The 25,998-nt window shown below is 46.4% G+C and overlaps 1 protein-coding gene across 5 annotated transcripts in view; it reads left to right on the top strand.

Moving 5' to 3' along the window:
- Nucleotides 1-25,998, top strand: part of ZEB2 (zinc finger E-box binding homeobox 2) — a 115,249-nt gene that overhangs the window by 2,810 nt on the left and 86,441 nt on the right. For all 5 annotated transcript variants that reach the window (XM_053983027.1, XM_053983029.1, XM_053983030.1 and 2 more), the window contains one exon: nt 987-1,151. In XM_053983027.1, coding sequence (XP_053839002.1) covers nt 1,079-1,151 — 73 coding nt within the window. In that variant the 5' untranslated portion in view covers nt 987-1,078. The remainder of the gene's footprint in view (nt 1-986; nt 1,152-25,998) is intronic.

Raw genomic sequence — 25,998 nt, 5'->3', positions numbered from 1 at the left:
CAAACGCTCCTGCCCCTCTCTCCCTTTGACAGATAGAGCTTCCTGCCCAGCCCGGGCACTCAGACACACACAGTAGGTCTAAAAGTTTACAAGTTGCTTTTTTTTTGTTGTTGTTTTTTTTTTTTTTTCCTTAAAAACAACAAAAAAAACCCCAAAACCTAACTGGAAGGCTGAAAACTCTGACAGCGGTAGTTTTGATTTCTGTTTCTTTTCTGGGAAGGAAAAAAAAAAATGACACTCCGAAGCTTTGTTTAACTAAGGGGCAGGGGAAACCCTGAATATTGTCAAACTGACTAAAAAGGTGACAGAGGTTTATAATTACACTCCTCGTTGTTAGGGGGAGGGGGAGGTATCCGTGCTGAGCCTTACCCCAAAAGGACAGGGGAGAGCCATGTTTCCCTCTCCTCCTATCACTTTGCTGGAGAGCACTTCGGGGGGAAAAAAATGAAGGAAGGAGAAGGGTAGGATTTCGCGTGAAAAGAAGTTCTAGTGTCAAATTAAAGTACTTTTAGGAGGAAATGGTCCGCCTAGCATTGAGTCAAACAGCCTACTGTAAAAGCTGTGCATTCCCTCATACGGTCATGAGTTATGACTCATTTGAGATGTAATTCTTGTCTCTCTCTCTCTCTCTCTGATCTGCTTTGCTGGTGCAACACACACACACGCAGGGAGGGAGACACACGCACACGCGCTCACACACACACACACGCAGAGACACACACACAGAGAGAGAGAGAGAGAGAGAGAGAGAGGGAGCAGAAATAAATAAATAAATAAATATATAAATAAATAAAGAAGAAATCTGCCCGGCTGGGGAGAGAGGGGGAGCCCGCTCCGACCGCGTCCCACCTCCCCCGGCACGGCCAGCCTCGCCGTGTGCGTGGATGGGTTCTTTTTCGGGTGCAAACTGGGGTCCCCGTTGGCGCCCTGCGTTTAAATGGGACATCCCGATGCCCACATTGTCGCTGTGTTTGGTCGTTACATAGAGCCTGCGTGCTGCTGCTGCTGCTGCCGCTGCCGCTGCTGCTGAATCAGGGAGTCGAGCCCATGCGAACTGCCATCTGATCCACTCTTATCAATGAAGCAGCAGATCATGGCGGATGGCCCCAGGTGTAAGAGGCGAAAACAAGCCAACCCCCGGAGGAAAAACGGTAAGACGGCCCCCCGGGAAAACTTTTCCGGCCGGTTCCGCCGCGGCCGTGGGGGGAAAGGCGGCGGCAGGACGGGGAGCGGGACGGGGAGGGGGGCACGGCGCCCGGCAGCCCGGGGCTGGCCGCCCCCCCGCCTCCCTGCGCGGCGTCCCGCTGGAGCGGCCGGGGCTGCGCGGCCGCGGAGCGCCGGCGGTGCGGAGGGACGCGGGGGGGAGCGCGCTGCCGCCCGCCCCGCCGCCGCCGCGCCCCAAAGTTTGTTGCGCGGGCGCGGAGCGACGCGGGCGCTGCCCCCGTGGCCCGGAGCGGCGGGGCCGCTGCCCCGGAGCGGCGGAGGAGCGGCGGGGGCGGCCCGGCTCGCCCGGCGCTGCTCCCCGGGTCGCTCCGGCGCTGTCAGTGCGGGCCGGGCCGGGGCGCGGAGCGGAGCGGGGCGGTGGGAGGCGCGGAGCGGCGCGGAACGAGCGGGGCGGGCGGCCCTGGGAAAAAAACCCGGCAGCGTGAGAACCCCGAGAAGGGCTGGCACCGAGTTAGCGACTCTCTCTCTCTTTCTTTCTTTTTTTTTTTTTTTTTTTTTTTTTTTTCCTTATTGTTAGGGACTCGAAAATGAAACTTCCTCCTCCCTGATAATTAATAATACTAATGAGCTCGGTGCCCGATTGTCCGTCGCTGCCCTCTCCCCTGGTCCCCGCCGGCCGCGCAGGGCCGGGGCTCAGTGGGACGCGGTGTTCTGGGCTGATTTCACATTTGGCAGCTTTCACTGGTGTGGTGGGTCTCTCTTTCTCCGTCTCTCCCCGTCCCTCCCTTAGTTTCTTCCTTTCTCTGCCGGCTGATAGCCGCTTCCCCGCCGCCAGCTTCCCCCTCCCTGCCCGCAGCCCCTCCGTGGCCATCCCGGCCCCACTTCCAACAACTTTCCTCTCGAGGAGCCGGAGGAAGGAAGATATTTGTGTGAACCTGAACCCATGCGCTTATAGCTCAGCTACTTCATTTAAGTGGAGAGGTGGAGGTGGAGGGGGGCTGAAGGAGGAGGGGGACACACAACAACAACAACAACAACAACAAAAAACACAAAGACAAGAGAATGTTGATTAGAAACAAATGATCCTGCCCCCCCTCCCCTTCCCTCTCTCTAGGTTGTGAGTGTGAGTGTGTGTGTGTGCGTGTGAGTGTCTTTTTCTTGTTGTGGTGGAGGCGTCGAGCCATATGGGGGAGTGATAGAGGAATTTTAGTCAGAAACTGTTCGTTATGTTACACTGGCTTTTCCCTTTGTGTTGTCTTTGATCTATTTGCTTGGCTTAGTATTACAAAAAAAAAAAAAAAAAAAAAAAAAAAAAAGAAAAACAACTAAAATAATATATTCCGAGCAGCTTCCCAAGGATCCGTTTCTTGTTATCTTTTTTTAAAGTCTCTCCCCCTCCACCACCACCCTTTACTCTTGTGTCTGTCATTATTTAAGGTGGTCCTCACAGAGGAGACCTCCCCTTCCCCTCATCTCTGGGTAATTTAGTAGACATTAAAATTACACGTAATGTTTCCCTCTCCTCTCTTGTGTTTCCTCTGTTCTTTTTATTAAATGTTGGTTATTGATTTTCTAAAATCAATGTCTGTTGTGGGGCTTTTTTTCCCCTTACAAGTATCTAAAGCACGTTGCTGATCAACTGGATAACAAAAGCTTTGTGTCAAGTAGCCTTTTTTCTTATGTTAAACAGTCATTTTTGAGAGAAAAAGAGAATGAGATTTAAAGCAACGCATCCAGAAGTGCTCTTTTGCAGTAAAGAATATTCTGAGTGTTTGAGGGGGTTTTATTCTTCTTCCTCAGCCTCCTTGCTTTTCCAGGCAAGACTATTAGTTTAGCGTGTTAAACCCATCACATGCTCTCCGGTGAGGGATGCATCTACGTGTTTAATATTTTCTCAACATGATTTGAGTACTAAAAAAAACCCCACCACCCTTACCCTCCCCCCCCCCCAAAAAAAAAAAAAAATACTGGATGCCTCTGTTTGCCCAGGACACCAGGACCGTATCCTGGTAGTGCAGCCAAGTCTTTGGGAGCACGTATGGAGCGGGGTGGCAGATTCTGGTTGTTCCCATGCAAAAGGGTGTTTTCAGGGAGCTGCACTAACTTGGAAAAGCCACCACACTTGGGAGAGGAAAGTTTAATTGCGATTTTTAAGGTAACCACTTAAAGATCCTGCAAACTTCAAGTGTGTGTGCACTGCTTGTGCGAAGGGCTGAGTTCTCCCTTCAGTGTCTTGCTCTGGCCAAGACACGGGGTGTGTGTGGGGGGGAAGGAAATAATTCTCTACTTTCTGTCTATCCCCCTCTTTCCTCTTTGTGCTCCCTAATTTGTTTCTTTCATTCATTTCTGAGTGAGAAATGCCCTGGTTCTGAGGAGCAGGTAGAGCGAGGGTGGGTTTGTTTTTTCTTTTTTTTTTTTTTTTTTTTTTTTTTTCATTTTCTCTTTCTCGACAAGCACGTATCCAATGCCTTCCCCGTTGGGAATTGCCTAGGATTTATCTGGACTGAGTGGATTTTTCTTCTTTCCTGGAATCGTGGAAAAGATGTTACTTCTGAGCTTGTGTCTTTGCTGATAACACCAGAAACGGTGATGCTTATCGAACTCGGACAGAAATTCCTTAGAAACGCAGCTGAACCAAAATAAAATTTAGAAGCCACGAAAAAGAAAATAAAAATAGATGGTCATGAAGGAAGCGAGAGGAGTGTTAGTGAATCCCAGACACATTACAGACGGGGACAAAACAGAATAATCCAACTAATGCCTCAGTGGGCTCCACGCCTGTGTGCGTGTATCTGCGTGTGTGCGGGGATGGGCAAGGCTCGGGATGAGATACCGGGGCTGGATAAAATTACAGCGGAGCTAAATAGGGTAGAAAGGAAGCAGGCTCGGGATTTTCCAAGATAACGGGGTTGATGAGAGCTGCTGGAGTGGAGGAGAGGTGTGCGGGGGGGGGTGGGTTGAGAGAGGCGATGTGGAAATCAATGAGGGGTGAGACCCCGGGGAGGGGGGGCAGCGGGGAGGATGAGGAAGGAGAGGACCCCGAAAGCGGGGCGGGGGGGGGGGGGGGGTGCGGGAGGTGCGGGAGCGGCAGCCCAGGAATGCGGCGGAGCTCCGGGAAGTTCAGTCAGATGATTCCCAGCGCCTGACTCACTTCGCGGCACTTTCACTCGGGAGAGAAGTGGCGGCAGAAGAGGAGGAGGAGGAGGAGGAGGAAGAGGAGGAGGAGGAGGAGAGGGCAGTGAGCCCCCTTTCCGCACGGGCGCCCCGCGGAGGCGGGGGCTGCGCCGGCGGCCGCAGCGCCGGTGCGGAGCGGCGCGGAGCGGCGCGGAGCGGGGCCCGGGAGCAGCGCTGTCCGGCCGGCAGCCCTGCCCTGCCATGCCTGATGAGCTGCCTCTCTCCGTGTTGTTGTGGTTTGGCGTTTGTTGGCTGAGGTTTTTTTTTTTCCCCATCCTTTCCGCTCCCCTCCTCGAAAATCCAAAGTGAAATTAAAATCCCCGCGAAGGGGGGGAGGGGGGGAAAGTTGTATCTAATTTACCCCAAAGTTTCAGTAAACAGCTCTCTTTGATTCCTTTGCCACCTCGCTTCCAGTTGTAAAGAAAAGGGAGAAAGTTCAATGCTTTCAGGGCGCCTGATCCAAGACCACAGACCAAACAAGCAGAGACGATTAGACTTGCTCAGAGCCTTTCCCAAAAAGATACCCACCCACCCTCCTGCCAGGGATGCTGGGGAAGGGGGAAAAACCTCCTTCATTCCTCACTTGAAAAAGAGGGGAAAAAAAAAAAAAAGAAGAAGGAAAAAATAGGCAAGCCTGCCTGCTGCCTTTAGTGAGTGGGAAGTGAGTCTTGTCTTCCCTGCCTGGAGAAGTTTGGAGGCAGCTAGACTGAGGCTGGGGTGTGAGGAGGCAGCTGTTCCCTGTGCAGCCCAGGTGGCAGCGGGCAGAGCGGGCACCCGGAGCGCTCCTGTGGCCGGGCAGCTCCCCAGGGCCGGGAATCCGTTGCGAGGAGATTACTCCGGGAGTTGGCTCACTGGGTAGCGAGACAAATGTACTGCTACCACCTCCAGAAAAGCACCTGGAGATAGGTATTAAAAATTAATGCCATAAATGCGAGTGGCCAGGGCGTAATGATTATCCAGCCACATTTTCTCGGTGCAGATTCATGCCCAGGCTGAGAGCTGTGACATGGAGCAGGGGAGGTTGTTTTCTGTGTCAAGTCGGATCTATTTATTTTCTTCCGAGTTTCGAGAAACCCAGAGAATTTGGAGATTAGTGCCTGATTTACTGTTTGCCATTTGTGACCATTCGGTAATTACTGGTTTTGCTTATTGCACATGCTTCGCAAGGAAAGTTTTGGGGGAATTTCTAATTGCTGCAAGAAAATGCATTTGACGGCTTGGAAAAGGCGTATTTGAAAAGGGAAGAAAAAGTGATAAGGAAACCATTACAAGTTAATTATCGATAATTATACATAGCCAACTGCCCGAGGAAGGGGAAATATATTGGGAGACTGAGATGCAAGCTCTCAGGACAGGCTGGTAATATTCCCCAAGAAAAATGTGTGTCTCCCTTTAGAGTGGAAAGAAGGGTGTTGATTCTTTTACAGCAGCCCCACATTCATTCCAAGAAATAGGAAATTCTTCGCCTCACAACAGTTTTTGGCATCTGCATTATCCCAGTGCTTTTAAGGTGCATTTTCTCCTCTGTGAAAGAGAACTCTTTGTCCTTTTTTTCTGCAAGACCATGGCTTCCCAAGGTAGACACTATTTTGTGCCTGTCACATAGAAAGGGAGTGCAGGTTTGCAGTGCTCACAGACAATTGATTGTCTGCCCTAATGTGTTTCATTTACATGTTTATAACGTCAATAGTGCTGGGGTGTCCACTGTACCATTCATTCCAGCATTCCCACAAGGGTGCAATTGTCTGAATGGCCAAGTCAGACACCTTTTTGATTGCTCTTTAGTTGTCTTTTTAGAGTATAGAGAAAAAGGAGAAAAATCTGTGATGCAGAAACACTAGTTGAAAATATTTCAGAATTAAACGTCACCATTAAAGCAGATGTGAGCATTAGACAAACAATATATTTTAACTAAGGTTCTGAAGGTGGAAACAAATTCAGAATAGTGGGGCTGGTTAGTGCACAAGACATCCAGTCCTGTTCCTTAATTTTTGGGGGCTTTTTAAAAATGATCTGTCGTTTTCATTTTCGTTTCAACCCCTGTAAATGCAGCCACCTCCTAACTCTTTGTATGCTTAACTGTAATTTGCTATATTTCCCCTCCATATTTACATATCTCTGTTATGCCAACAGTGTCAGCTAAGCACTGGGAAAGTCTATTGAGAGAATAACTAGGCTGGGAGAAGTATAGACTTAAAAAAATAGTAAGATCCAAATATTTCTTCATGAAGTGGGATTTTTTTGGTGAATAAAACGACAATGCCTAGACTCTTCCTTGCAGCAGTTTAACTTACAGAGCTGTGCCCCAACTCCTTACGCCTCCGATCACCATCCTCCTGCGCTGCGAGCTTGCAGCAAAGTGTTTCGAGGAGTTTCCAAGTCAATGAAAGATCACTTTTGAAGGTGTGCTGTGCTGTTTTGATATGCCACCCTGTCCTTTATCACCCGGACTGGCTTCTGAGGGAGGCAAGAAACGCTTGCTCGTGGTTAGGAGCAGAATAAATGAGCCACGCAGCTCGTTGGGACACACGGAGAGGTGCATGTGTACATGCGCCTGCACCTATGCGTGCGTGTGCTGGGCAGAGGGAGATGGGATGTGGAGGTGTGCTTGAAAATAACCGCTCACACTTCAGGTTAGATTCATTTCCCCGTAAAAAGGATGCTGATACCAACAGCTACAATTAATGCAAGTCGACCTGCCCCATCCGTGATCATAAGGGCAAAGAGCACTAAGTCCTGTAGTTTCTGCTCTGGAGGTAAAGCGAGGGAAAACTTTTTTATTTTCCTTCTCTATATAATTTTTGTGGTAATTTCATTTTTTTAAAAAATGCCTGTTTGTGGAGAGATATTTTTTTTCCTTTTTTTTCCCCCTTTTTTTTGTGCCTAACAGGGAAGACACAGTAGATGCACCGTTAGCTGAACCCCTGACACGGCGGTCTTTTGAATGCCTTAGGTATGATTTCACTTTCGCTCACATCAATGCTGACCTGAATGCCTTTCATATCTGATCCGCTGTGTCTCTCCCAGTAAACATCCCCTGAGGGGAGAACAAAGAAAGGAGCTCTTCTTCTTCTTAATCACAATTCAGCCCATTCACCGCCGGCAGGCTACATTTGCATTCTGCAACAGAAAGCCAAGATGAAAAGAAAAAAAAAAAAAAAAAAAAAAGAAAAAAAAAAAAAAGAGTGAGAAGAAGGGGGGAAAAAGCAGAAGGGTGGAGGCTGAGTAAAATAACTTAGGTGTTTGTAGCTGTTTGTTGGGCTTCCCCTAGTTACAAGCCTTATATAGATCCTGCTCTACCCAGCCTTGGCTCTTCTGACAGGCAGATAGTGTTACAAGATGGCATGCCTGTACTATTCATGGCCACTCGCTCTAACACTTGAGGTAGAAAGTGTCAGAGAGGGATCAAATTCTACTCTGAGAAGACTGTTATAGTTAGGGTCAGGTGTGTGTACTCTCAGCTCTTGACTGCTGCCTATTATTTTGTTTTAATTACTATTATTGTTTACTCACCATGACCTTGGGGACGGGGGTGGCAGGGGGTGAGGCAGATTTGGCGGGGCAAAATCGCCCTTTCCCCAGCTGAAATTTAAATTTTTTAATTTTTAATTTTTTTTTTTTTCCCCGCCTGCTTTCTGGTGAAGTGTTGGGCTGGGTGTTGCTGCGGCTGGCCGGGCCGGGGGCCGCGGCGGTGGCGGTGGCGGTGGCGGTGGCGGGGGTGTCCCCGGGCTGGCGGCCGGCCCGGGCTGCCCCGACCCGGCGGGGAAAAGCAGCGACTCAGCGAATCCTCGGCGGCACCAGAAAATGCGGACGGAGGAGGAGGAGGAGGAGGAGGTGGAGGAGAAGGAGGAGGAGGAAGGCGAGATTTGTGGAAGTTTCTGTAGCCGGGCTCCCTCGTGGGGTTTTGTAGTCACGTTCATGTGCATTTTCCGTGCCCCCATCCCTGTGTGTGTCCCCCCCCATATCTGCCTGTTTGTTTGTTTCTCAGAAGCTCTTCTGTGCTTTTAATCAGACAGTTTTCTAGAAAAATATTGAGGTCTTTGGTCGTAGCCACTTTTTTCTCACCAAGAGAAGGTTTATTTATAACTGGATCCTGCTTACTGAGAAGTATTTAAGCCCTTTCAGGCAGAGCTGTCAAAATTTCCTGTGTTGTTTGCCTCTATTTGCAACATGTAAAAAGTAATATGCAGTTGCTGGTGTTGGAATAACCGGGGTAGTGCAGAAATCTCAAGTGACAAGTTTTCAACTACACTATCTCCTGCCGACCAAACTGTCATTTTTATTTTTTTTTCCCAGAAACCACTTTTAAGATCCTAACAGGTTTTTTTTTTTTTCCCCCATCAGCAAATAGATTAAACGTGCTAAAGGAACTTCTAGAGGGAAGAACAGTTTGAACAATGAGAAACGAGAGGGATGTCTTATTTTCCTGTAGCTGCTATGGCAGATTTCACTCATAAGGAGCACACTAACCGAGATGTTACCAGTTGAACAGAGGCATGTGACACAGATTCCTGATTTTTTTCCCAGAAGATTTACAGAATTTACAAAAAGAGATTATCTCTACACCTTCCACCCTCCTAACCACCCCCATGACCCAAGCAATGGAGGATTTAGGCAGATTTACTTCAGTAAACACCTTTGGACACTTGGGGAAAAGTAGGAGTCTGTTTGCAAAAGCAGGCTTTTGTTAAGTGAGGTGCTGGATAATGCTTTACCAAGCAGCTGTGATATTAACCTACCCAGTAATGCTGGAAAGAGCCTTAACTCCTTCTGCACTCTGGGGCCCGGCCCAGGCCCTGCAGGTGCTGGGCCTGGAGTGGGGGCACTGCGGCGTTTGGGGGGGACAAGCGAGGGGGTGGCACTGCTGAAGCCACAGCAGCCGCTCAGCCTGACGCGTCTTGGACTTGGTGGCAGCTGAAGCTTTCGGGATCAATCCATCAGAGACAAGGGCTGGGGAGAGCTGGGGGCATGGACAGGAGAGGGCTGCTCCAGCAGCGAGGCTTCACCTGTGTGTGTGCCAGCACACAGGCACGCTCTGTACCTACCCCCTCAGATGTAACATCACCCAAACCCTCTCTAGGAACGTTCCCAAGCACGGCTAAGGCAGGAAGGTCAATTTAGGATTCGCATTCGAGCAGCAGAATAGCTGAGAAGTTACGCCGGCAAACCTGTACGAGTGGCTCCCTGTGAGCTCCCAGGCTCCAAGGAAAGCCAACAGCTTTCTGGGAGCTTCTCATTCCCAAAAGTGAACTTCTTTTGCTGCTTTCTGCTCTTTTTTTCAGCTGTTAGAAGCAGGAGCTAGTAAGTTACTTTTTTTTTGCTGGGCAAAAGAATAACTTTCCAGGTGTTTCTTTTTTAGCTGGAATAAGATTGCTTCATTTGAGGATTTTTATTGTCAAGGGTTCTTTTTTTTTTTTTTTTTTTTTTTTTTGAAGTGTAGGTGTCAATGCTAGAGCAGCCACAAATGTGTGAGAAAGCAAAGGGTATGAGACATGACAGAATTAAAGGTGTTTGCTATGTTGTTACCCGTGTGTCAAGCTGCAAGCTCCCTTTGTCACAGCCTCCTGGAGATTTGATAGTGCGGATCCGCTTCCCTTCCAAGTGATACAGCAGTTTCTGACTGGGGGGTTTAATGGTGGCGTGGTTGTTGCTGTTGCATTTGCCTCCCCAAGTGCATTTAAACACCTCCACATCGCACACACCCCATTACTCCCACCTTACACAAGGGTGCTGTGCTCTCGAGCACCAGGACAGCAGCCATAGCGTTACAGACTCTGGCATGGAGCGTCGTTTGGCAGGAATGTCATCTGCCAAATCATCCCATAATTACGTTTTATGTTATTTGTATGAATGACCAAGCATGCAGTATTCCTTTTGAAATCAAAGGAAGGCTTAAAATGCGTTTTTGAATACTTTCAGACCATGGTCAGGTCACAGTTTGGGAGTTGAATTAAACTGATCTCATTTGTGATCTAATTGAGGTTGGCAACAACCTTAGCAGTAGCAATAACATACAAATACAAATCAAAGAGCAGAATTCAGCAAATCAGATCTTTTGCTTGAATCCTGCCTGGGAGTTATTCTCCGACTGCCAACAGAGAAGTTAAACTTTGTCCTGCTTCTCAGCGGCAGTGCGAGCCTTGCATATTTTTCGGGTCTGACAGGAAAGTTGGGTCGGAGGGATGGGGACACAAAGGCGAGAAGGGAGCTGGTGCCTCCTCGGACAGGAGTGAGGCACAGCGACTCGTCACGTATGTTTCTGGAGAGCCCAGTGGCAGAAGGCGCAGGAGGCGTAACGGGGGAATATGGTTAGGAAGGGCTAGGAAGAGGAATAGGTCGCTGCAAACAGATTATTCCAAGCGGAAAGTCGAGGCAGCTCCCTTATCTTTACATCTATCGCTGCGGATTCCAGGAATGTAATTACCAGCGTGGTTGCGAATTGTTGACAAATTTCCCCGGCTCTGTCGGGAGCGGCTGTTGCGAGCGGCGGGTCTGCAGCCGCGGCCGGGCCGGCAGCGGCCCCGACGTGCGGGCGCTGTGCGGGCAGCGGGGCCCGGGGCGGCCCCGGGGCGGAGCGGGGAGGCTCCCCCCGGGCAGGGCATCCCCGGCGGGCGCGGGCGGGCGCCATGCTCGGAGTCCCCCCCGCCCCAAGCCGGGATGCTGCCGGTCACATCCCCCGGGACCCCCCCTCCTCCGGAGCCGCTCGGGGACCCCCGCGCCCTCCCCGCAGGTGGGGGGCTCGGCGGGACACAGACCGAGAGCCGCCGCCCTGGGGAGCATCCTTCCCTCCGCCCCCCGGCAGCGCCGCGCGGAGCGGTGCGGAGCGGAGCGGAGCGGGCTGGAGGCGCGCCCGCCGTGGCGCTGCGCTGGGGCGGGGGCGTGCGGAGCCGCCTCGGCCCCCCCCGCTCCGGCCCCGGGGCAGAGGTGTGAACCGCCTCTGTGGGGCGGGGGACGGGGCACACACCCCCGCGGTCCCGAGAGAAACGCTCCGGGCCGAGGTGCGAACCCCTCCCGGGACGCCGCTCCCGGGATGCCGGGCCCCCTTCGCCCCCCTCGGGCCCGGCCGGGCTCCCGCGGCGGCGCAGCCCCAAACTTCGTTCCCAGGAGGGAGGGAGCGGAGGGGAGGCGGCTCGGCGCTGCCTGCGCTCCTCCCGGCTCTGGGGTTTCAAGTGTGTCCTCAACTCCCCCCCACACCCCACCCCTCCCCTCCTCCGGGTCATTATTTTCTTTGACTAAAACCTGTTTACTCGCCTCTTTGTTTTTTGACGTTAAACGAGTTTCTATCTCCTGCTCCTGCGGATCTCTAAGAAATAGATAAACCATTATATTTCCCCCTTCCCCCCCTCCCGCTCGTATTTTAAAGCAGCGATCCTGACAGCAGTACTATTATTGCACTTTATGTTTTAGTGGATGTTTGCTGTTGCTAGTTACAGCAACACTTATCATAAGACAGCAAGAAAAGAGTAGTCCCTGGTAATTAAAGTAATGAAATATTCATTTACTCTACCTTTTCAGTAGTCTCACAAATTAGGCTGCTACATTTAATGCCTGCACTGCCTCTGTTTTTATTATAATGGCAGCTTTCGCATCTGCAATTAGGACTAATTCTGACAGTTACAATTTCTGAGGGATGGTAAACAGTGAACGAGATGTGCAGCAGTGGTATTACACGTGAAAAGCCCTTGTCTCTTTAACCTTGTTGTTTTTTTTTCTCGCAGAGGTTACCTTTTCCCGATGGTGCAAAATCGACTTGACATAACTGTTCATCAGTTTCAGGGTTTTCCCTGGAGGTATTTGCATCAAATCAGCCCAGTCAAGCTTCAAGTTGAAATTGGCAGCCCAGAAACTGACAGGGTAGGGACTGGGAAAGAGACAGCTAAAGTGCAGGCAGCGAGCTGACAGCAGCGGCGGGCAGGCAGGGGGAGAGGGCTCAGCACCCGGGGCTGCCGCCCCCCGCTCCCCCGGGTCCCCCCCGGTCACCCCCGGCCCTCCCCAGTCCCACCCTGAGCCGCCACCGAGGGGCCGAGCGCTGCGAGCCCGCCCCGGTGCCGCGGGGAGGCCGGCTGGGGAGGGGGTGTGTGTCAAAACCCCCATAAAGTGGGGGGAAAAAAGTGTTGGGAAAAAGAGAGAAGTGCCGAGCTGAAGTTGCTGGTGCTAACAGGCTTATTTTGCTGCGGTTCTTTACGGAGTGATGTTGAGCTAGGACTGTTAAGAGAAGTGACGGAGAAGGTTGTTAATACCAATGAAAACATATTTTGATCAGCTAAAAGAAAAAAAAAAATCCAACCCAGAGAAACGTTCATCTGCAAAGATAATTGCATTAGAATCAAAACAAACATTTCCTTGAATATGTTATTTCATTTATCCTCTGTCACAGGGAGGAGGGGGTCTCCAAGCAGGACAATGTGAAAATTAATTTTTAATAGATTTTTGGACAAATTGGGATCATTCCCTGTGACACCCCTCCCACCCTGAAAGAATTTTACTTATTTGCAAATAATTCCAAATCTGATGTAGTGTGGAAGGGAGCAGCACACCAAGGAACAGGCAACACCACCAAGACCCATTCCCTCCTTAGAGGTGAAAAAGAGCAAAACGGTGTTGCTTTCCTAAGGAAGGAAGCTGACAATATATATCTATTTCTCCCTAAATATATATCTGTAGTCTTTACCATATGATTAAAAATCCCTCTCACTTTTCCTACCAGACTTGTGCTAAAGTAAGCCTTGCTTTCAAACAGTTTTTCAGCTGTGTGTGTGACAGGCATTGGCTGATCTGCTGATGCCCATTCGACAGGCACTGTTGAGCTAAAGTGGTGTGACGGCACAGTTTTGTTAAGCTGTGAACAAAGGGCTGGAGATGCCTCGCTGGCATCATCCATGTGCATATTGGCCTTGTCACAGTTTTGCTTGATTTAATGCTCTGTTTATTCCTAGATATTAGAACTTAAATTCCAAACAATATGTTTTCATATACTACACACAAACTTTATTTTAAAAGCTTTTGCTCCCGAGAACCACAGATTCGTTTCTCTGCCCAACACCCATGCGGCAAACACTTAAAACGTAGCTCCCAGAAAAATTGGTGGCCGGTAGCCTCTTAACTGTTATCCAGTTAAAAAATGGGATTTCAGTTTTAAAAAGTCTTAGAAGGGTAAAAGATTTATTTCTTCTTTGATCATTTGTTGAGAGTTGTTATTTATTTCAACAGTGGATTTTCTTATAAGCTCCTAAGGAGAGGTTGCCCCGTGTGCAGGCAGGGCGCGGGATGGACTTTTCCAGTGCCATATCATCCCAGCGGTGTTGCTGGGATAAAAGCAGAGTCTTGCAAATACCTGTAAGCATAGTCAGGGGACTATTGACAGGCAGAAAGACAGCTGGGTTAGTGGAAGAGAGCAGGAAACTGGATTAAGATTAGAATATATATCTCTATGTTCATTAGGTGGCCACAACTTTGTATCTCAGCAGTTCATCAAGAGAAAATGTGAGCATGTGGAGCTATATTTAGGCTGGGTTCTCTTCTCTTAGAGATGCCGCAGGCTTTATCTGGAGAAAGTTTCGGGTTTTTTTCTCCCCTTCTTCGTCGCCTTTCTAAACTCCCTTCAGGTTTGCTGCAAGTGTTTGCTAAGAGATTAGTTAGGCAGCTTCCATGGCGGAGGTAGCCCTGGGAGGCAGCTCGCTGCTGGGAGGAATGCTCAGTAGGTCAGTGCGTGAGGATAGAAGGAGCTGCCCAACTGAGGCCAAGGATCAGGTATTTTCCTCTTTGTCTCCTACCAGAGACAAAGTGCTTATGGAAAGGTTTGTGGTGAGACATCAAATCCCAGCAGGAGCACAGATGTTCCCACTTTTACAGGCTTACCAATGAACATTTCAGCTTAAACAAGTTTATGGAATAAAAGATTTATTTCTTTTTCCTTAGTAGATGCAACATCTTAGTTGGACTGTGCAAAGATTTTATCACTCCAGCCACTCAGGGTCCTTTGGTCCAGGGCACAGGGCTGTGAGTAGGGATGGAAGAGAGGGAAGGAGGGGGCGGAGGGAGCGCTCAGCAAAATGAAAGTATTCCTTCTCCAAACAGTGCAGTCTAGAGCCTAAATCTGAAATTGAATCTGCTGAGCAAAACCTGTACAATTTTTCTACCTGCCCTCAGTCTGCTTCCTTTCAGGGATGACAGTTTTACTAACTGAAATGAATGGGCTCTCTCGCTCCGGTACCTTTCCTCAGAGCGCGTTTACATCGAGTACTTCAAACACAGAGCTGGGTGATATATGTAGGGGGACAGCTTGCACAGAATAAGCTTTAATGGTTAATTTTTGTATAGCTTTATAAATGAAAGGGACTTAAACCTACTAGCAGTATAGATCACAAGACCTTATGTGGTCTATTCTTCTCTAGATGCACAAGAGATTTACGTGCCTAAGTCCCATAAGAGTTAATGGGAGTTACGCATGTAAATCTCTTCCACAGTGAGATAATAGACCCTTTTATCTATGGATAGCTGGATTCTTACAAAAATCACCTACTGAACAGTAGACTTTATGTCCTGCCCTCTTAACAAATATTTATAAAGTGAGCGGGCCTGCAGATGACACCAGGAGCCCCCCAAGTTGCCTCCAAATCACAGAGATCCCTGTGCTCCCATGGAGACAGTGCCAGGTCTGTCTTGTCCCCGTCCTTCCTGGTCTCAATGCACATGGCTGGTTTGGTTGGGATGTGGTCTCACAGAGCCTGTTGTGGTGTCTCATTTCTTGGCAAGTCCTTCTTGATGGAGACTTCTTGCTCTGTGGATTGCACAGGAGATTGGGAGGGTGAGAGCTGCCACCTCTCTTCTGTAGACGTCAAGGTACACTTTCCCTGTGTCCCTGCCCCCCCAACCCACCTCTGCTGGGGGATTTACAGCCCTAATGTGGGAGACCCCCAGCAGGACCATCCCAGGTCGCTGGTAGAGGACAGTGGTGGTGGCACTGTGTCCCAAAGCCCAGGTGCTGCTAGTGCTGCACATCTGCTCCCTTTCCGCTCCAGTGCGACCTTTCTCCCTGGGAAAGCCAGTAGGCTTTGCCTCCAATGGGAACAGTCTCACGCTTCTCCGTGGGGATGTATATATATCTATAACTTGGCTGATCTGTGTCTGCCAGCCATGAGTCAGATCGAGATCTTTTCCCCCTGTAACGTGTAGCTGGAGATAGCCGGTGCCACAGCACACGCGTGTCAGGAACGATCCCCGCGTTTTGTGAGCCGCGGCTCTTTTTGCCATCATTGTTTCTTTCCATCACTCGCCTGCTCCTTCCCGATAGCGATCTGAGGGAGTTGGGCAAGCTGCAGACTTGCCAGCCCTCAGCTCCCAGGCCTGGCAAAGCATATTCTGAAAAAAAAGAAACCAACTCTAACCCTTACACCATGAGATCAGATTAAATCCAAGGGTTTCTACCAGCGGCAGGATGGGAAAAGCCCATTGTTTGTTGATTATCGTATCATCAGCCGCGGCTGATACGAGGATGCTCAAGGAAAACACACTTCGGTTACAGTTGATTTTCAGATTCCAAAATGGTGCTGCAAAGTCTGTGCATGCCTAATTATATTTTATGCTAGGCTGTGCAATACAAAATGTATGCTGCAGCAATCAGTGAGTTAACAGTATCAATCAATTTGTAAACAGATGAAGTCACTCATTCCCAAACTGGTTTTCCAAAAACAATTACTAAATTACAATAGAAAAAAATTGTACAGTTACTGTATTTGTGTGCTGTGTTACAATCAACATACCAGGGAAACAAAACAATTTAATGCAGAAAAATCATCATTCATCTATATTATAATTGCTTCTTTTTCACATCTACAGGGCGGTTAATTAAAATTGTGATTAAATGCGGTCGCGCTGCCTAAGATGTCTTGCCCAAAACAGGTGGTACAGAATTTAAAAGTAAAAAAAATGTAATTAGCATTGGAAATTGAGAAATTGCCTGTAAGAATCAGTGTTAATTTCAGTCAGTGATGAGGTAATTTATAAATGAATGCAGTGGAGGCTGTGCAAATGCACAATTGCCTTCCTGCCTATTCTTAGCATTCTCAGCATGCAGGTGAAAATGTTTTCAAAATATTGAGGTAATTTGAAAATCAATCCGTGCATTCCGTATCTTTCTTCCTCCCCAGTCGCAGCAAACACTGAACAAATGCTGCCAGAGATGGCACAATGCATCAGTTCTGCACTTTTTGGGGAGTGATATTCTGTGTGTTGTGGCATCAGTTGCAGTTTAACTACACCAAATGTTTGGCTAAGATCCTTTACAAAGGCCAAAAATGTTGATTGAAGTCCCCAGCAATCCCGAATGTCTTCAGCTCCGGTGTGTGTTTAAACGATGAGTTATCAAAAAAAAGTAACAGCAACCTGCAGTGAGTTGAAATAGTGCAGCAGAGATACCACAAAATAAAAGAGATGCTAATACGGCACAGAAAACATAGTGATTTCTCGTTTAAAATTAGTACAGCGCACTCGAAAAGCCTCGGTAGTACTGATGCTTTCTGTAGGAACTCTCTTTTTCAACATGCATTTCAAATTTCATCCTGCAACCATGAAAGAATTGTTAACTAGGTTATGCATGCAGAGATTTTCCCTGAGATGAACTTTGTTTATCGGCATTTTGGTGCTTTCTCCTAAACTTTCAGCTAGCAAATGAGAAATGCTAATTCCTAACAACAACAAAAAAATGCGACCTGCAGATACAAAAAGCTGGAGGCAAACCTGACAACAAACAGATATTAAAGATTTAAAATCTTCTTGACAGTCCAAAAAAAAATAATCCAAGGCACACATTGCTGGAACTGACTTTTCCATGATTTGAACAGTCCTCGTCCCCCTGCTCGACTCCACAGAGAGCCCTGGCTTAGTTGTCCCCCCATCCATTTAAAAATAACTCAGACTTTCGATAATGTGGATCGCTGGGCTGGAATGTGGGAAAGCAGTTGGAGTTTTTGAGCAGGGACTTACAGGTGTTGGTATCAGGTTGCTGTAAAACACGAGCACAGTGGCTTTTGAACAGAACATGCTTTAATTAAGGCAAGCTGGTCTTCCTGCAGAAAGCCTGATCTACCCATGTAATTTAACTATTGAAGCCCTTTCTATTAATTTTTCCTTGGCATATAATAATGAACTTTTCTCTGGCTGACACTTGGTTGGTTGTGGGTTTTTTTTTTCCCTTTTGATAAGTAAGCCGTGTGCATTTCAGAGGCGATTTTGATGCTATTTAATTTACTCATATAAAAACCCCTGCGAAGGGATTAGGCCCACGAAGGGACAAGGGGAAGGCCACGCCGTGCTGGTCCATGCTGGACTGCTGGGATGCTGTGAGGAGGCTACAGCCTGGCCGGGCAGAGGATGAGGGTGGGATGTGGTGGGATGTTCTCCCAGCCCCAGCCCTGTGCTGGCTGAGCTGGAGAAGGTGAGTGCAGCATCAAGTGCTCTCCAGCAAGTCAATTAACCTCCCTGTGCTCATTTTCCCTGTCTATGAGACACGGAAATACTGCTGAACTCATTGACAGGGCTTTTGCAGAGCTTAATGTCTCCAAAGCACTCTGCCATTCTGTGGGACTGAGGAAGAGCAAGTATCATCCGTTGTTTCATCAGAGGGCGAGCGTATGCCAAGGAATTTGTCTGAGAAAATCACAAATGTATGTTCCTAATAACCAGAATCTCAGAGTTTATTATACAACTGGTTATTCTAATTTAGAGCATGATATTGCTTTTAACTGCCCCCTCCTCCCCAGTTTTCTGCCACTGAATATAAAGAAGCAAAGGGTAATCACTGAAGCAATGATGATTATTGACTGAAAGGTATTTTACAATGTGAGCTCCGTTATGTGAAGCTTAGCAAGCAGCTGCACTGGTGCATTTGAGCTCCTTATTTTGGTATAGGGGCTCTAAAAATACATCAAAATCCCAGTGGACTGGCATAGGTGCAAATCCTGACCCAACTGCAGTTGATGGGAATACCTGGGTGACTCTGGGGGGACACAGAACAGGAAAGAAGGGTTTGATGCCCATGGTTGGTTTTAGAGGAAAACTGCAGGATCAAGCTGGTTTGGAAATTCAGGCTCATCAAACCAAGCCTAAGTCTGGACATTTTCTCTTCTGTCTTACGTGAACTCAAAGGAAAGCAGGAGTTCAGGTGCTGCTCTGCTGCCGTATGCCAGACCTCATCCCCAGGCAAATCCTTGGAGTTTTCTGGGCCTGTTCCCATGAGGAAAGACCAAATGCCATGAGAAACATGAGCAGGATTTGGCCCTGAACAGGCAGTGCTTAATTCTGGATAAACTGAGCCATGGCATTGTAGAGGTGGGGAAGTGCAGTGAAGGAAAAGTAGCTCCACGGATTCCTAAAATAGAAAGTAAACGTAAATATTTCTACTTTGCATGTCAGATTTCAATCACTTCTCAAAACAACTGAGCTTCTTGATTTAATTAATTACGGCTTCTTATTTTTTTTTTTCTTTTTTTTCTTTTTTTTTTTTTTTTTTGTGTGTGTGTCTTCAGAAAGAGCCAAATGAAAATATCCTCTTTGTTTCCCCTTTGGAACTACTGGAGCTTTCCTCGAGTTTTAACTCTTCCGCCACCCCAACACCCCCAGCCTTCATTTTTCTGTGCTCGTCTTATCGCCGCTGTCCCATGGCAAGCCCCAAAGCCTGGAACATTTTGTAACGACTATGTGACAAATTGTTGGGCTTTTATTCACATTGGACATCTTTTGCCAGGACTGCTTGTTGTTTTTTCTGTTTGGCTGTGTCATGGGACCAAAGGTGGCTGCTTTTGTGCAGCATGTCAAATCTGGTTAACATGCAGCCATTTATCTTTAAAACCCACTCCTGCACAATGGCAGGGGTGTATTGGGCCAGTTGTATGGGCTCCAACCATCAAACATATATATATATATATATATATATATATACACTAAATTTTTTCTGTGCCAACCTCTCTGTATTTGTGGATGCACCTCGGGCTGAGGCACTGCGGTGAGCAGGCCATGCAGCAGACAGGATGTTTCATAATTTTGGGAACCTTTTAGAGACAAATTGTACAGGGCAAGTGTAGTGTAACTGAACTGCTGGTTGCCCAGTGAAGTGTAGAAAATCAGATACAGCAGAGTCTGAAAGAGTGAAACGAGAATTCATATCTATGTATGTACACGGTACTTTATAAACAATTCATATACAGAGAAAAACACATTTATTCTCTTTTTCTCTGCTTATATTTGAGGATTGTTCATGGGGCGTGTGTGTATAAATGTGTTTCTGTGCATGGTATATATTCATACAAATAATATGCCACAGGATATGGGAATAGTCGTATGTGTGATGCATTTATATGCATAAGTGGTAGGTTTGCAGGTTAATGCCTGCTTGACTCTGTGTGTGTGTGTGTAAATGATGGAAAGGTACTCAGCACGATGAAAAGATGAATTATCCTAGAAATAAAATAAAAAAAGCCCCAAACTTCCACAGAAAATTTTGCTGTGGGAGTTTTTCTAGTATTTAAGTCACGCAGAAACACTTCTGATGAATGCGATTTCCTTATAGATGTGGCAATAATTATCAAATAAAGAAGCTGAGAAAGAAATGGGAAAGTTTGATTCACCAGGAAAATGAGGGCTGGCTGCTAAGTCTTGGTGCCTTTTTGCAGTTGAAGCATTTGAGATAGAGGGACTCAATGTTTTTTTAATGATTTGCTGTGTTGTGTAATAATTATACATATAGTGCAGTGAGGTTACTTGGAGGAACACCACACTATGTATGGGGTTTTTTTTTGAGTAAAGGACCCAGGAGATTGCTTTTCACTTTGAAAACAATCCCTAATATCAGGAAAATGCTCTGTTTGTTTATGCGTACATAATGCAAGTTTGTCCGCCTGGGAACTGCAGCAAATGGGAGAAGTATGCATGGATTTCACAGGTAACAGGATTACGTGGGCACATAATTGATCCATTTGGAGAAAAAAATGACAGTGCTCTAAAGATGCCTAGGCTTTGGAGATGGAGTTTATGAAACAGGCATTTGTAAATTCAAAGGAATCAATATGTCAATTTTATTACATCTCAGGACCAGCTGGGCATTAAAGGAGCAGTAGCCTTTTTAAAATTGCAGCTGCGTATTCTTGCATTGTGTACCTTTCTTAAAAGGCTTTCAATTTCAGAAAACGTACTTTTAGAAGTGCTTTGCACCTTTTCAGTGACTGGTCTGCATGGACAAAAAAAAAAGACACAAAACATTACATTGTGTTAATTTTCCTCTTAAGCCTCGATTGGTAAAAACTGCCAGGCTTCAATTATACCGTGCAAAATTCTTACTAATAAATATACACATGGAAGGAGGCAAACGCCTATTCCTATCCCAGAGGTTGAAAAAAATATTTGAGGCTTTACATCGAGGGCTCAGCACATGTTGCAAGGGCAGCGTTATAACATGAGATACCTGAAAGCATCCATTAAATGCTGCACGTGAAATATGGTCTGAATCATTGTAAAGCGATATCTTCTCTTCCTTCTCAGTAGAGTTTAAACCCCCAGATGATTAAATTTAGTGAAAAGCTTACAGTTTTTTTTTTCCAAAGGACAGCAGTCTTCTGCTGTCCATATTTGGAAATGCAACTTTTCGCACAATTTTGCAACGTGCAGCATGAAGGTAAATGTTGAATGCAATTTGGGTTGCAGCAGTGGTTGGTGCCCATAGGTTCTCAGGGGCACCCCAAAGAGACTTCAAATCCCAAAGATACATTCTCAAAGAATTAATAGTTTTGCCTTTGGAGAGCTGAATGTCCAAAGAACAATTGTGGCTTTCCAGAATATTTTGCAGACTCCTCTACCTGAAAGGCATTTGAGTGAGGGCTGTGTTGGTAAAATCCATGCACGTCTCAAGCTTTTAGTAGTTTTCATGTTGTTCTTCTCTTCTCTGTTTGCTGGCGATGTTGTTGTGGACCTGATGGCTACAGCTGTTCTACAACTCCAAACTGATTATTAACAGTGCCAAAACTATCACTGATTAGGGATAACAGTCTCTGGACAAATCTAGCGCTTCCATACATCTGAAAATACACTTAAAAATATTTCAGTCTTCGAGTCCAAAGAAAGAGGTACCTGGGATTAATAACCACTGCTCCTTGAGCCTTCTCTGCCTTCTCAATTTCTCCTTTATCATGACCCTTTCTGATCTTCTATAATGTTCCTCCATCTCCTTTTGCACAGTTTCTTTTGTTTTTTGAACTCACAATTTTCAGGCCAGCCTGGCTACAGACAAGGTCTCTCTATGGTGCTCCAACATGCACAGTAATTCTACTTTTTCTTGCTTGAGGATCTCTGCTTTCCACAAGGTATGATTACAGTCTTTCTCTGGTGGTCTGCTAACATTTAACCATGTAGATATAAATTAAATTATGGGGGATCATACCATAAATGGGCTTATTATTATCAGAGAATCATAGGATCATCAAATGGTTTGGGTTGGAAGGGACCACAAAGATCATCCAAATCTAACCAAGGTATAAAGTAGGTGGAGTATTCTATATACTTAAATTCTACTATATCTCTACCTCCCCTCAACAGTATTATGAAGTGAATATGAAAGAGTAAAAAGTCAAGTTTTCCCTGAAAGACTATGGAAAAGTAGACACAAGCAATACCAGCTGCTTAAGCAGTGTCTTGTGGTCATAGACTTAGCATGAATTAAAACTTCATTGTGAATGATGTACCTTTAAAACATTTTTTAAAAAATATTTGTGCACCAAAGAAGACATGAAAAGAGGTTCACAGCATTTGCAGAGAAAGTTTTGGCATCATAGAAAATACAGATGACCTTCTGACACCAGTGATTCTCAGAACTGATGTGAATACACAGCAATTGAGTGGATGGAAACTATATAAACTCAATAGATAGGAGTTTATAAAACTTTAGAAGTAAGACTTCCTTTCAGTGTAGCTTTGCCTGCGTGCTTGAGTGTGAAAGGTGTGATGTTGGACAGGGCTTGGAGCAACCTGGTCTAGTGGAAGGTGTCCCTGCCCATGGCAGGAGGTTGAAACAGGATGATCTTAAAAGTCCCTTCCAACCCAAACCATTGTGTGATTCTATGTACACACCTTGTTCATCTCAGCCCTCCACCAGTGATGAGATGTTCACACCAGCCTTAGTTGTAACTGCTCTAAATTCACATTTTCCAAGCCCCACTGCAGTCTTCACTCTCAAGATGTCATCCCTTTCCATGCTTGTTAAAGGAGAGCAAACAAACGTAGGAAGAGTTGAAGCGACTTGGTCAAGATGTCCCATCTGGAAGCAGCTGGAACTAGAAACCAAAACCAAATAAAACCAGAGGTCATATTACTATCCTGGTTAGCTCTGCACAGTCCCAGAGCTACTGTGTGGGTGGGCAGCCTTTACATGTTGTCCGTTCTTTGAATCCAACTCCAGAAGCAGCACATGGCCTCCCAATGATCGGGTGGAAAAATGGCAAAACTCAACCCTGCCATCGACCTGATTGATGGTCCTTCCACTGAGATCATAAGAGCTTCTTCAGAGACTTTTACAGTCTCTGCAGAAGTGTGGGAGGCACTGCCAATATCCGCAGATCATTGGCATGATAGACCGTAACGGCTTCTTCGGAGCCGTTCCGGTCTATCGTGTCAATGCGTACTTAGGGAGTCCTCAATGCATGGATCATTGACACGGCACTACATAACGGCTCCTTAGAAGCCATTACTGGGTATCAAGTCAATGCATACTTAGGGAGCCCTTAATGCACGGACCCACGCAAGTTGACTCGCTCTGAATACTAACAATCCTGGGCAAGAGTAGTTACTGCCTATGCCACGGAGGGGGATTATTAATACCTGCCTGCCACAGCTCGGCTCGGGCTCCGCGCTCCCGACGCCTCCCTGGGAGAGGTGTGGCCGCTGCCAGGCTGGAGCGCTGCACGGGAGAGCCCAAAATCACTGAACTTTTGCTCCTCCGCTGACATCTTTTTATTTCATGAAATATGCACCAGACAGAAACGCTCTCAATTTGAGATGGGAGAGCCAAGATGCAGCCCTGGATGAAACATTTAAAGTTAAAGCCTTGAGAATAAGCGGTTGCAGCGGGAATGCTGGCAGACCCTTACACACGGAGCAGTAGTTCTCTGGATTTTACTCCTCCCAACTACTTCCCTGTAGTTATCAAATATTCCATATATTTACGATGACCCTTGAAAGATGCCTAGCATTAAACTGGCAAAAGTGGCCCTCTAGAAGGAGAAACTGTTAAATATCCCATCATCCAGTGAGCAGTTTGTCTTAGATTTTTTTGACCCACTCCCTGGGGAACATTGGCTGAGACTTTCCAAATCATCACCACGCCTCTGCTTTGACCTGCAAAGGCGCATCCCCTTCCTTTGGCTTCCCCCAGACAAGAGATCTCCGTACCGAGTTAAAAATGCTTCTAGTTTGCTGTTGTTGATATTTTTCTTTTGTGTTCTGCTTGCTGACTGACATCTGCTATCATGCTAAGCAGGTGTTCCTGTGTAAACGAACGTGCCCTGTTTGTGTTTCGCCATCCTCGCTACTGCGCACCCAAATGAGCAGCATGATTAAGAATCCTGTAAATTTTTGAAAGGAAACGGATGGCTGCCCTACTAGAACATAATTACACCGTTCCAACATCCGCAGCTCACTGCTGCAGCCGAGTTGGAGAACAGCAGAAATTAATAATATATAATAGCATCATTCTCGTAATTTATAAATGAAATAAAGTAGAGAGGAGATTCTGCTGATATGCATTTTCTTCTTAATTCTGCAAGACAAAGTATAGATTAGAATTTTACTGGGGTGAAACCTGGCCAGCAATATCACACTAGTTGCAAGTGTAGGGCCTGATTCATGAGAGGGATTTTGCTCAGGGAAAAGAGCTAATATCTTTTATTGGACTGGGGGAAAAAAATGGGTGTACAAAGCCCTCTAAAGGCATCCCTTAAGCAAGGAGTCCAGGAAACCTCCACAGGTCCTCTACCCACTTTTTAGCTTAATTCATTTGTAGGTACCGCAGGAAGAGTTTGCTGCGTGGTGGAATTTTTTTTCCCCGGCTAAAAAAATACGCTATCGTAGGTCACCCCCTCAGAGAGCAGAGAGGATTAATCAGCTGAAGATGTTGTCTAATCTCCCATTTTTGTTGAAAAACAGCAGTGTTTTCAAAAACAATATTTTGAGCTCCAGAGATGTGCCAAAAGGAGCTGTACTGTGAATCCCTGCTCAAGCCAAGCCTTGGAATTGGTGCTCTCATCTCGCCTCTCTACCCCTGCTTAAAAAAAAAAAAAAATAGAACTTTCTGAAGACAAAGACATATTATTTGTAAAGACTAGAGTGTATGACTTTTATTTTTTTCCACTGCATGTTAAATGTTTTTTATTTTAGTTCTGCAGCTGCCCAGATATTCTTTTCTGGGAGCCGGCCCAGATGAGTTCTACTCTTCCTGGGATAAACTCATTTGGTAGAGCTACCAAAACCCCACAACAGTGTTTACTTACAGGTTAATTAGGGACATTTTTATCAATTTTGACACTGTAAGACTCTAAAGAATGATAACTGCTTTGATGAGAAAGGTCAGCATGGACTCCCCAAGTTTAACGCAGCAAATGCAAATGTACACAGAAATATTTCTATTTTAAACTAAGGAATATGTTTGAGTCTTATTCTTCTAAAGGGCCTCCTTAATAATTTGTTTCTGAGGAAATATGTGCATATACAGATTTATTTCATTAACAGGTATTTATTTAAGTGGGCTGCACTGTATTTAAATCTCTGAATAGTTTCCATTACTTCCTCCGCTCACTTACTTCAAGTTGACTAATTTTAATAAGGCTAAGGTGCCTAGGGTCTTATTGAGTGTTCAGTTTGATCAATATGACTAAATTAAAATAGTGCAAAATATAAGCAAATGTACTCTTAACAACTCAGTGAAAAATGTGGAGTGCACCAAACATTGATTAGTGTTCCACAGACATTAATTTGTTGTTTTAAGTACACTAATGCTGCTCAGAAGCTGTGTCTACCTCAGGCACACCATCTACCCCTGTGCAGCCCCGTTGGCTTTCATGGCACTGCTCTCAACCACAGACAGAATTTGGCTCTGTATGCTGCAGAAAACAGCTCTGCACAGCCTGGGCTCACCAAACCTGGCCCATTCCAGGAGGAATAGCATTCCTGTGCTGCTCACAGAGAAAGCTTGGATCACACCTAAGGGAAGCAGAAGGAGGACAGGTCTGATTATTTGCACGAGTGGAGACTGTTTAATAATCATATTCGTTATGAATTTGGGGCCATACATCAATTCTATACGTGCGTTTTTAAGACAGGCACAGACTCTTAGGGAAGTGGTTCTACGTGCAAGAAGGTATTTGTTTTTGCCCTCCTGTAACACCACAATATTATTGTCATGAAAGATTAATGTCAACCCCCACCTGGTATTAAATTGCTTTCAGTAGCCCTTGCATTCATGTCTTTCTGCACAAGACAAAACCACTTTTAAAGTAACTACATGCATCCTCAAGTGGAATTACTGTTATTACTGAGTTATGTTTTATTTTTCATATGCTTTAGTTGTTGTGGTGGGTGTTTTTTCCCATGGATATGATGTTCAGAGCAAGGATATGGGACCAG

This window comes from Vidua macroura, chromosome 7 (genome assembly GCF_024509145.1).
Source record: "Vidua macroura isolate BioBank_ID:100142 chromosome 7, ASM2450914v1, whole genome shotgun sequence".
Classification (NCBI taxonomy): domain Eukaryota; kingdom Metazoa; phylum Chordata; class Aves; order Passeriformes; family Viduidae; genus Vidua; species Vidua macroura.
This window is presented reverse-complemented; position numbering and strand designations above follow the sequence as displayed.